General features: G+C 30.9%; 1 protein-coding gene across 3 annotated transcripts; it reads left to right on the forward strand.

Moving 5' to 3' along the window:
- The first annotated feature begins 8,417 nt into the window (after positions 1-8,417).
- Positions 8,418-12,553, forward strand: LOC107454728 (membrane progestin receptor gamma). 3 transcript variants are annotated; one of them, XM_016072003.4, is made up of 3 exons: positions 8,418-8,622; positions 9,113-9,173; positions 11,269-12,553. In XM_016072003.4, the coding sequence occupies exons 1-3, from the start codon at positions 8,583-8,585 to the stop codon at positions 12,293-12,295; spliced, it is 1,128 nt and encodes a 375-aa protein (XP_015927489.2). In that variant the 5' UTR covers positions 8,418-8,582; the 3' UTR covers positions 12,296-12,553. The 3 variants fall into 3 exon arrangements, with proteins under 3 accessions (XP_015927489.2, XP_015927492.2, XP_015927490.2); XM_016072006.4 differs by having other exon boundaries at positions 8,471-8,926; XM_016072004.4 differs by lacking the exon at positions 8,418-8,622 and adding an exon at positions 8,900-9,025.
- Positions 12,554-12,585: the final 32 nt, after the last annotated feature.

A 12,585-nucleotide genomic window follows, 5' to 3' on the forward strand; every position in this document is an offset into this window, starting at 1 on the left:
ACATCAAAGCAAAATATAAAACAAGAAAACAATGTTAAGTCAAAATAAAAATAGTTTGGTGACCACAAACAATTGAAATCAGTGGTTTTTGCTATAAAAGTCATTGATTACCTGAATTATTTTTTACTGTAAGTAAACTGTATTTTTACTTAGTACTGAAACCAACACAAAGCTAGCCTACCTTTCATTAGATTGAACAATAAGTTCAGCATGTATGCTAAGATTTAAAGAAAATTTAAATAAAAAAATGCATTTGTGAGAAAAACTTTCGTTCACTATTTATTTATTTTTTTAAACACACAGTAATACACAGAATTTTTGAGGCCCCCCAGAAATTGTGGGCCCTAGGCCTATTGGGCCTAAGCGATAATAGGCCCTGTTCATATCCTTTTGATTTTGAACGTCTTCCACCAACTCGTTGAATTCTAAGTTGAACATCGAGACAAAATTCGCCTTCATAGAATTTTTTTAAAATGTGTTTCTTTATTTTTTTTTGTTGCCTGAAACCAATTCGAATTGACGTTCCATGAAGAAGAAAACTATTCCAATCTTCCGTGTTTATTCCAGCTGACAGCCGTCTGTCACTGGATATATATTTTTATGTCATATTTTTCTGGGTCAAAGCTTCCTGAGCAACTGAAATCTTAATAATGTTTAGGCCTACCTGCTCAACGTTTCATGTTAATGTTAGGCCTGCCTGCTCAACTCATTCGTCTGGTGTTGAGACTAAAGCTTCCAGACTACAATGGTGGAATTTTTTTGACCAATCTGCGACAAAACTCTCCAGCACTAATATCTTTCTGCAATATACTTTTAATAATAACAACGTCATTTACTTAAAATAACAAAAGCGCTGTGTTTATAAAATAAAAAAATAAAAAAAAAAAAAGTATATATATTTCCTTCTTCGCATTTTGTAAATAATCATCACAATAAAAAAATAATTAAAGATCATCCGTAGAAAAAAAAAAGTAATTGGCGAAAAAAAAAATAGACGAGGAAATCAAGCTAATTGGACTCCTCAAATGCGTGTTTCATTTCGAGATTAGGTTGTTGTAATAAATATCGTATAAAAAATATTGAATTTAAAAACTATGGAGAAATCAATAGCAATAACTGTCAAGAATTGTATAGAATTATTACCCTAAAAAGTAAATACTCAAATGAACGATTCGAATTTTCCATTTTGTTTGAAATATATCGGGATATTTAAAATTCACGTGAAAATCAATATCAATAACTGCCAAAAATACAATGGAAACATTACGATACTATCGGCGCAAATTGAGCTCGTCAAAAAGTGATTTTTCTAAATGCATGATTTAAATATTTTCGTAAAAAAGAAAAATAAATTGTTTTTTATTTATCTTTCTGCAACAATGTCTCCGTATGACTGCTATTCTGCCACGGAGTTCCAGGCCAACACTGAACTTGAAAAAAAGTTCATTAGGGCCATTTTCCCTTTCCAACATGATTGGGCAGGAGTGCCCATCTTTCTCAAGGCTAACGGCACACCAGCAATTTTTTTAACTGTACCTGAATTACATTTTCACATCCAAAAATATTTTGTAAAACATTTTCAGAAGACAAAATTAACACTGTGGAAAAGAATCGTGTAAATAAAATAAATGAATAAAAACAGGGAAAAAATAAAAAGGAACCCCACATCATAGAATCTAATTAATATGTCTTATGTACTAGCAAATTCGAATAGTATTTTTGTAGTGGTAGACGCACTACAATACTCCCCCACCAGAATTATAGTTGTCATAGAATTCGATGAATGGATACCACAGGTCGATTCGTTGCTGTTTTGTGAGAAGTAGGGAGAGCTGTATTAAGATCACCGTACTTTTGCTGAACGTGATATCTGTCTTAAGTTCACGGGCGTGGTTGCCATTAGCAGTCGAGTGCATGCAGGCCAACGTTGTGTGTGATCGAGACTGAGTGGCAACCACGCGAGTGGATGGATAATGTCGTTGTCAAGTGAACAGTTCAATGTGGACCATCCATTCAAGCAGGCGCGCTCAGATCGAAGTGGGGTTTACTGTCAAGGTAGGCACGTTCACATCACGTCCGAAGGTCACCATTTCAGTGCATGTGGCCTAACCACGCGTGCAGAACTTCGGGTTAATATGTCTTATTTACTAGTGAATTGGAATGACAATTTTGTAGTGGTAGACGCACTACAATTGTCTAGTGGCAGAACACTTTGTAACAGTCATTGTTGTTAATAATGGATAAAATCTCACTTTTAATCTTCGAATTGGTTGAGTGTTTACATAAAACTTTTTTAAAATACGCGAGTCACTCAGCTTTCCTGAGCTTTCTCTTTCTTCATTATATTGGGGAAAGATCTTTTCTCGTTTGCCCTATTAAAAACCATGGCGTCATCAATGTTAGCAAATGATCAAAATGATATTTCTCACCCAAAGAGCTTTTAAAACTATCCCTCGAAAAGAAAAGAGAAACTAATGCTTTAATTTATTAGGGGGATTCTCCAGTTATAAATATGCTTTTTTATGAAGTAGATTTTGAGGTGAAAAATATAATGAACGTGCCTAGAAAGAAAAAAAAGTTACCTCTTTTTTCTTACGAAAAAGAAGGTACGTACTAAAAGTATCTCTTACCAAAACAGATTTCGAAATCTAAACCCAGGACCCGAAAAATTCCCCTTTTCTTTCTAACTAAACCAGTACTTGTTAATGCTCTTCTTTTATCTAATGTGATTGCAAAGGTGTACATACATTAATGATGTCATTTATTTGACTGGCGAAATATCTTCCGCCGAAAAAGGTTTTGAAAAATTGTCCCCATCCCCGCCCCAAGTAGTAAAAAAGCTCTCCTACATAATCAAAAGTGTTCCTTATTTCTAATTTACAGTTTTAAAACTACAAAATTACATAAAATATTTTTTTTTTAAAAAAGTATCTCCACCCAGAATAACTACAAGAGACTTGCAATCTTTTCACCCACCTGCCCGTAAGGGCACCCCTGCCGTTGCCCATGTTTTTCGAAGGAAATATTTTAAAGCTTCTTTGATCACATGCCAAGATCTTCATGGCAAATAATTTCAAAAAGCAAACCTATTGGTGAAATACTTTTTTTTTTTGTTTTTCAACCCTTGGTCATTTTATTATTGAATGAAGATTAGAAAGGGGGAAGAAAAAAGGCTATCTCTATAATAGTCACTATTATACTTTCTTAAATACTAGTTGAACTGTGTGCATCAATCCAACTCAATGTATGTCTCTCCAAAACTGCAGCTGTCAAGAGATAGGGATTCGTTAGTAGAAGATATCCCATGATGATGGTCGATTCTTTGCCACGATGTTCTCTGATTATATATAGCCTAGTATGAAAAAGGATTTTTTTCTCTCCCAGCAAGAGTGAGGACATCGAAATCTTAGCTTTCAGAAGAGAAACATTTTCTAAGAATGAACGAAGAGCTTTACTTTGACTGACCACCATTTCACGGATAGCCTGGTCGGTAAGGAGCTGGGCCCATGTCCAGGAGGGCGTGAGTTCGAGCCCTATAGGCCGAAAACACCCCGTGTAGTAAAGGGTGACTGATGCACGTTAAATTTGTCGAGTCGCGAAGTCATCCATGTTTCTATAACAAATCAATACCTCTTGGGGTACCGATCCAAGGGTTTCCTTGTCTTCCGGATGGGTTCAAAATGGCAAGGCTACGGAGTTGAACATGAGTACTCATAAACCCAAAATTGGGTCAGCTGTTCAGCGACGGATATATATTATATATTTTAAAAAATTCTTTTGAATTACGCTTTTTTCTTAAAAAGATTTTTTTACACAAATAAATGACTGATAATCTAAACAACTTTTTTAGTAACTATTCGAGGGTTTTTCAGAACTAAAAAATGCCTAAGCATATTTTTGCTTTTAATTAGATCGTCAGTAAAAAATATTTGTCAAAAGGACACCCATGTGTGTCAAAAGATTATTAATATACCACCCCTTAGTAATTTTTCGTACGACGACGGTAAATGAACCAAAAGCAACGAAAGCATTCATTTTTAAAAAATTTGATACATTGTGACTTAAGTGCTACGAATATCTTTTTTATTTTATTATAATAATCGGTTTTCCATTTGAGACCCTTTATCGTCCTAAAAATTTGGCGAGTCATGACCTCCTTGAGCAGGTGTGTTTTTTCAATAGATTTCCTCCGCCTACTCCCTCAATCATTCAGGCTGGAAAAATGTTCAAAGGTTTAAAAAGGTTTAGCTGAAATAAGTTTTTGATTTAAATATCAACTAAAACTAAGTATTTATCATATTTTAGTGCTATGAAACTTCCTCATATTACCAATCGAAATTATATTTTGGAATAGCCCAGTGATCTTAATGACTGTGCCCTTTATAATAATTACGACTTTACAACATTTTATTTTTTTCTATGTTATTCAATTCATAAATAATGTTTGAATTTAGATATTATGGGAAGTAAAATAATGAACAGTTGTCATTGTTAATAAGATTAAAATTTTCAGTTTTTTTTTTATTTTGTTTCTTTTATTTTTTATTTCTTGTATTTATCTTATAAGTATGTATTAATTGGATTTGGCAAAGTATATTTATTCTTTCTGTTAAATTTTAGTTTATTTTTAATATACGGTAAAAAAAAGAAAATATCAGCATTGCATTATACTCTGTTAATTCTAAAAAGTTTTAATTTAAAGTAAGAGTGCAACAGAGTAATGGCAGAGACAGCATCTAATTTTAACTTTTGTTTTTCATAATATGTACTTTGAATGATGTCACATTCATAAAAAAAAGGATTAGTAGCCTATCTAGCAATTTTTCGAATGCGAACATTTTGCAACTGACGTTTTTAACTCAAAATGACGCTTGTTTGCATTATGTCATAATCATTCAGTGATGTTAATGATTATGTAATCATCATGCATTTAACGCGTTTTTAAATGTCTCACTGTATTAAAAAATTGTCAAGCCGATGTTTTTAGCGTTCAAATTGACATGTTGCTGCGCAACGTCTATAAAAAATAGAAATTACGTAGGAATGTTGAAAATGTACAACGATTACGTATTAAAAATTTACAAATTAGACAGTTATATTGAGAACTGCTGAATTTGTAGTAAAAAATATCTTCCAGGCCAAAAATTAGGAATAATTTGGTGAGGAATAGGGTGTTGTAATTAAATAAGATATCAGAAAAACCGGAAAGCAATAAAGAAAATAACAACAAAAACCACATGACTGTGACCTGTAAAATGTTTAATTTATTAATCATTCAATAGTGAAATGAGATAAGGGTTTTGCGTCACTTCCGCCCCATTGCTTTTTAACATATTCAGATGTGAGTAACCATTAAAAATAAGTCCCAACAGAATTTACTCATTTTGAAAAACCTCATTGATGTTTTTAAAATGCAGAAAATTTAATTGAATTATAAAACTTAAAGAGAAAAAGAAAAAAAAAATTATTTAATAAAGTTTTTCCTAAACACATAGAAGATATATATCGAAAAAATTACATATTTCTTCCTTTTTCACACTTTGCAAGTTGTTTTGATTTTTAGTAAACAACATTATAAAAAAAAAGAAAAAAAAAAGAGAGGGAATAAAAACTGTCCATCATTTTAACACTTTCCAAACTGAATGAAAAGAAAGTTCAAATTTCCTTTAATATTTTTTTTTTACTTATCAATCATACATTTCTTAATGATTGTTTATAAATTTTTTATAACAAATGTATGAAATCGATGGAGTACTTTCAAATTTGTTAGTTTTTTTTTCTTTTTCATTTATCTCAAAACATTTCAATACTCTTAAAAATATTCAATAGCTTAATGTAATAATTAAAATAATACTATTATTTAATTGAAATAAATATTTTGTTGTATTTTTCCCCATTTTTCGATAACGTTATACAAAAGAAATAAAAAAAATATGTATATGTTTTTAAAAACACCTTTTCATATCTTTTTATCTTTGTTTATAATTGTTTTCTTCCAAATATATTCGTGACTCTTTATAGAACTAAGGGAGGGGGGGGGGGTCAATCGCATGCAAGTCAAAAAAGTAAATATATATGTATCGAATAGTTTTAGTTTTCAATTTTAACTAATGAAAATTTATAAGTTTTTTTTTCTTTCTTTCTTTCTTCTTTTAAAAAAAAAAAAAGAAAAGAAAAAGAAAAGCTGTTACGTCTCTTCAATTATTCGCACCTTCCTTTTATTGACAACATCTTGAAAAGAAAGAATCATTAATTTTAAGAATATATTAAAATATTGCCTTTTTTGAACATAGCCTCACTGCTTTTTAAAAAGTCCAAAATAGAACATGAAACGCTTGGATTTTCATGAATAAACGTGAATTTGCCACCGGCTCTTAAAAGAATTGAATGTCTTACTGAAATCATGAGTTATTAACATTTAAGTTTGCTTTTGTGGTAGTTCTATTTTTCAGTGATGTTAGACTCATTTAACAAAAATAAAACAATAAGTGCTTGTGAAAAAGAAAAATTATTTAATTTTTTTCCGAAATTGATGATTTTTGCGAAATGCAAGAGTTTTCTTTTAGTTTATTTTCCGGATATATAAGCAAAATTTATTTCAGATATAGCAAAAATTTTAACCCGTATCCCTTTAGATGCTAACGTAATATTTAAATTTTATATTCATTATTTTTTGCCTCTTTTTTTTTCTGTATAAAAATACTTTTTTTTTCTGTATAAAATCTATATACTGTAAAGAATTGAAAGAAAAAAATTACTTTCTCATAAGAATTTTTTTTCCTGCTTTTTTGTGTGCAGTTAATCAACAATGCGGAAAATATTTATTTTTTAATGTTTTCTTCGAACCTACCATAAAACATTGAAATTGTTTTTAGTAAGTTCAGATTATAGGTAGCGTCAAAGGTGCGTTTTTTTTTAATTTTATTTTTAGGCAAAGCTAAAATACACGATAGTTCTCTAAATTTCAAGTTCTGTAATAGTTTATTACAACACTAATTCATAATAGCAGATTAAATTGTCGTCATCGCGAACTTGTCGTTATAATGCAAATAATAGCGAAAAAGCAAAATAAAGTGCAAGCTTTTTCAGAAATCCTCCTTTTGTTAGAAGGAAGTTAATTTAGCCGGTGGTCGTCCGAACATTGGTTTACATTTTGAAGAAAATTTTTCGACTAAAAAAATTTAATATCTGAAATATTCTCTAGAAAATCTAAAAATAAAAAAAAAATCTGTTGAATATCTTAAGTTATTTGACCCACATAAACCTTTTTTTTTTTAAATCTCCATATTATATTTCGTCGATTTTCTTCAAATTATCTTAAGAATTTCTTCAAATTATATTCTTAAGAATTATTTGGCCCACATAAACCTTAATCTTAAGATTATAATCCGAGAATTTTCTTAAGATTATTTTCTTAGAATTTTCTTCAGACAATATTCTTAAGAGAGCTGGGATGGCTCTGGAGATAGAGCGTTCGCCTTCCAATGATGTGAACCGGGTTCGAATCCTACCAATGACTGGTCGATACGAATCCGCATCCGGCTTGCACCGACAGCAGTGCTGACGTGAAATATCCTCAGGGGTAGACGGATCACGGGTTACAGTCCCTTTGAACCTTGGGAGGTTCTCGTGGTCTTCCTCGCCATGTAACGCAAATGCTGGTTAGTTCCATCAAAAAGTTCTCTACGAAAGCCACAATTTCTCCCAATACTAGATCCAGGAGTTCCCTTGTCTTCTGGTTTGGGTTCAAAATGACAAGACTACGGAGTTGAACATTAGAAGTCGTAAACCCGAAAATTGGGTCGGCTGTTCAATGACGGTTATAAAATAAAATATTCTTAAGAAAATCTTAAGAATAAGTGGACCCAACAACTTAAGATATTCTTAAGAGTTTTTTTTTTTTTTCTCCAAAAGAAATTCTTGAGATTCTTCTTAAGGGGGATCACATTATAAAATTAAAAGGTTAAAATTGTAAAAAGGAAACAAATTTCGTTTTTCTGTAGTGATAATTAAAATTGTCTTCCATTTAAGCATTCTTACTTAAACAGCAGAAAAATGTATGAATTTATCTTAAAAAAAAAGAAGAAGAAGAAAATTTTTTTGTAATAGCTAATAATAACTCGTTAGAAACCACATAGAGAGAACTTTTTAAACATTAAATAAAAAATAAATTTATTTATTTAATTCTATGCATTTAAATGAATAATTTTTTCTCCGATTCCTTCCTGGAAAAAATTTCTGCAGCTACCTTATTAATATAAAATAGCTTTGTTATCAAATATTAACATAGCTGTGGGTATTATCAAAGATTAACATTAATTATTCTCTAGTCACTGCAACAGACTGGATGTTATTTCTTCTTTTTTTTATATTCTGATAAGAAGAAATACAATTCTAAACTTTCTCTCTCAGATGGCGCTTTCGAATTTAGATTTTGTTGTTCGGTTGTTTACTTTTCAGCTCCGCCTTCATTCAACAAAAACTAAACGATCGCTCGATGCTGAAGGGCGGTGAGGTTGGTGGTGGAATGCTAACAAATTGTTAAAAAATATTCTTTTATTCTAAAAAGGACTACCCAAACGATGACTAAATTTATCCCTGTTTTAATCAAGAGCTGGGTTTGTAAGTCTCGAATCTTTATATTCTCTTAAATGAACTGTTTTCAATATTCAGGTGTGGCGTGAATGTGGTTTTTACCCTTGTTTATAAATATTGTACATGTGCTCCCTCCATCATTTCCTTATTCATCAAGAATGTTATTGTTTTTTTCCTTTTGCCGTTGAGTAATTTAGACAAAACCTATACACCAACATCCTGCATATTGTGTCACGTCCTATAATTAGAACTGATTTTACGAAACTCTCTGTCTGGCTGAATTTACGAAACCATCCACACACACACCCGATCAATAACCATGTAAACAGAAGTAAGTTATGAATCGGTTGTCTTTCTGTTACGATCCAATTTTTAAATGTTTCTGTCCGCGTCGTTCGTAAATGAAGTATTTGAATGCTTTATTTTATGAGTAATCAGTTAAAATTTAATATTTGTTTTTTTTTTTTCTTCGGTAAATTTAAATAATATTCATAAATGTTTTTACGTGTGTTTTTAGATATCCATGCCAAATACAACCTGTTGATATCCAAATTATGTTTAAGTCAAGAAGTAAAAAAGTAAGTATTTATTCAAAAATATCTCATTATTAATAATTTTAGCATTTTATTTATGAAGTGATTTGTATTAATTTATTATGTTGCATGCATTTTCTTTTGCAATGTATATTTTTTTGAAGAATAAAAATTATTATTACAATTAAATAGATATCCATACGAATTTTTATCTTCTCATATGTATACCCTTAAGTAATGCTTTATTTTTACTCACCTGAGATAATAAAACTTTCTTAACATTTTAAATGTGTTATTTAACTTTTTATTTTCTTTCTATTATGTGCTGAATTTGTCATTAAAATAATTTTTTTTTCTCTTTCACATATTTAAGCACAACAAATTATTTTAATGACCTAAATTTAATGATGTTTTAATAATTTCTATTATGTGGTAAAAAATATATGCTAAAATGAAGTTTTTTTTTTAATTTTAAATTTGAATATTATCTTATTAGTTATAGTTGATATATTTGCAATTACTTTATTTAAACTTTTTGCTACCTATGAATTTTATATTACCTTTAAGTTTCAGATTAATAAAAAGTTAACTTTCAGTTCGTGGAGAAAAAAAATATTCTAGGCAGAATTTTAACTTTAGTAAAAGTTGCTTTTCCTTAAAATGAAATTAAAAAAAAAAAAAAAAACTTTTTTAAATTTTCAAATTAGTTTTGCCGTTTTAAATTTTAATCTTGAAAGAGTAAAGAAATTTTTGTATTTTTTTCTAAATATTTGACCGATTAAAAATTAAATAAAGTGAGTGTAGATTCAAAAAAAGGTTGAGAACCCTTGTGGCGAAATTTTTGTCGTGCTTTCTGCGACAAACTACCCTAGCACTAAAATTTTGCTTTTAAGATACTTTTAATTATAACAATTACTAATTTAATGTAGCGGAAACGTTGTGTATGCAGAAGAAACTATAGAATAAAATTTTCTAATTGTAAAAGTAAAATTTTTTTAGTTCTAATATTATAGGCAATATTCTCGCATTTTATAGGCGGAAAAATGCACTAATTATTTCCTCTTTCGAATTTTGTAAATCATTACACAAATTTAAATCACTCAATTAATTAAACCATAATAAATTCAAATTCATACATAAATTGAAAATCATAAAATCCGTACAAACTCTCAAAATAAAGATTACGAATCATGCAAATAGGACTCTTTAAGAAAGAGATACTCAAATAAGAGTATGTAAAATATGGTTTTCTTTAAAGGAAAAAAAAATGAAAGAAAGAACATCATTTCTAGAATGAACTATCTTTCAAAATTTCGCGATTTCTTAATTTTTATTTTATGTTATCAATTTGAAATTCCAGCTGAAGCCAGTTAGTACCGTTTTTTTTTTTTTTTTTTTTTTTTTTTTTTTTTTTTTTTTTTTTTTNCTCATGATTGTTTCTTTTCTTTATGATGCACAAGAAAAAGATCTTGGGAAAAAAAAAATATTTTTCTAAAAATTATGCAGAAAGGAAAGCCAAAATTTTCCCCTTCCAAATTGAAAAATCTTTCTGCAAAAACTCTGTATCAGAGTTGAGAACCTAAGACTTGAATCAATGCCTCTTTTTTAAAAGAATCAAATGATTTAAATCATGTTTAATTGTAATTGTAGTTAATTTATGTCACACTAGAGCTGCACAATGGGCTATTGGGGACGGTCTGATAAACATCCCTGAGGGTGATCCCAAGACAAGCCATCACAATTTTGATCTTTTTGCAGAGGGGATGGCACCCCCGCTTCGGTAGCCCAACAACCTGCTCGCGAAGCCGAGCACTATACGGTAAAACCGTTTAACGAGGACCCATACCACACACCCTCAGTCCTTAAGCAGACTGATCCAAGTGGTCACCCACCTGCACGCTGACCGCAGCCAGTGATGCTTGACTACCGTTATCTGCTGGCAACCGTGTCTTGACGATCAGTCCAATACGAGACAAATCATGTTTAAAGCTTTACTGGATACTATAGCTTTGATTTCCAGACAAAAGCTTTAATCACTCATTGAAGNCCATTTTTTTTTTTTTTTTTGAAATATTTTCTTCTGTTTTCTTTTTAAAAAAATTGTTTGATGAATGAGGCTAATAAAATCTGTTTATTCTAGCTACTTTTTGCTAAATGCGTATAAAGAGAAAATGAGCCAAATACTCCCGACCTCTCCGGATATCTCTCTCTATAAAGATGAGGAAATCCCTCCACACCTCAGAGAAGTAGCTATTTTGACTGGTTATCGTTCACCTTCAAGTTCAGCCAAAGAATGTGCCCTGAGTGTCTTCTTTGCCACTAATGAAACCTTAAATTTTTGGACTCACTTTATTCCAACCTTCTATTTTATGTACCAATTGTTTACATTCTGGGACATATTAAAAGTCATATCTGATTCGTACTACTGGCCATTTGTGATATACATGTTTACAATATGCCTCTACCCACTCATAAGTGCCCTGGCTCATACATTCTGCAGCATATCGGATATGGCACGCCACGTCTGGTTCTTTCTCGACTACGGCGGCTTAAGTTTATACGGTTACGGGGCTGGCCTTCTCATCAAAGCGTATTCTTTTCCGACCGAATTAGCCGGAACGCTTTTTGATAAATTCTATTTGGAAGTGTTGGTGTTCTTTTGTATTGCGTGCAACATATCTGCGTGTTTTTCTCGATTTTTAGAAAATCTACTTCTCATCAAAATATTTAGACTCGGAGCCTTCGCCTTGCCTTGGATTTGGGACCAAATTCCGGTGATTTACCGATTGAATTACAGTGCCGACATTCTTCCGTCTGCATTGGAGCATTACAACTTGCAATTCTTTTTCTCATTCTGCATCGGTTTCTTCTACTCGTCTCATTTGCCGGAGCGTCTCGCTCCGGGAAAGTTTGATTTTCTAGGAAATAGTCATCAGCTGCTGCATATATCTGGAATAATGGCAACTCACCACCAGTTGAGTGCCGTCATAATAGATATGACACATAGAAAAGACATGCTTTTAACTGAGAAACATGTTATTCCCGAGTACTGGTCTTTACATGTTTTTTTCTTAGTATCATTTACTATCTGTATTACTATAATGATTTTTGTACTGTGGGCAAGACATTATGAGAAGAACCGTGAAGATTTGAAGCGAGACCAATGAGTTGTTTGTTCTCACTCAAATGTGATCATTGAAATTACATTTTGTTAATAGTATTAGAGATTGTTAAGCCTATCACTCGTTTTAATCTGTGAGAATTTATAACTTTTCGCTCTTTTGACAATTTATAACTGTGTTGATCATGCTGTTATTCTTATTATGTTTGTACTTAGTTAAAATGCCTATTTTTGATTGAGCACAATGCATCATTTATTATTATTTTCTAATTGTGTCTATGTATAAAAGATATGATTAATCTTTTCCAGGTGAAATTTATTTAGTCTAAAAGTTAT

This window comes from Parasteatoda tepidariorum, chromosome 2 (assembly GCF_043381705.1).
Source record: "Parasteatoda tepidariorum isolate YZ-2023 chromosome 2, CAS_Ptep_4.0, whole genome shotgun sequence".
In the NCBI taxonomy this organism is placed as follows: domain Eukaryota; kingdom Metazoa; phylum Arthropoda; class Arachnida; order Araneae; family Theridiidae; genus Parasteatoda; species Parasteatoda tepidariorum.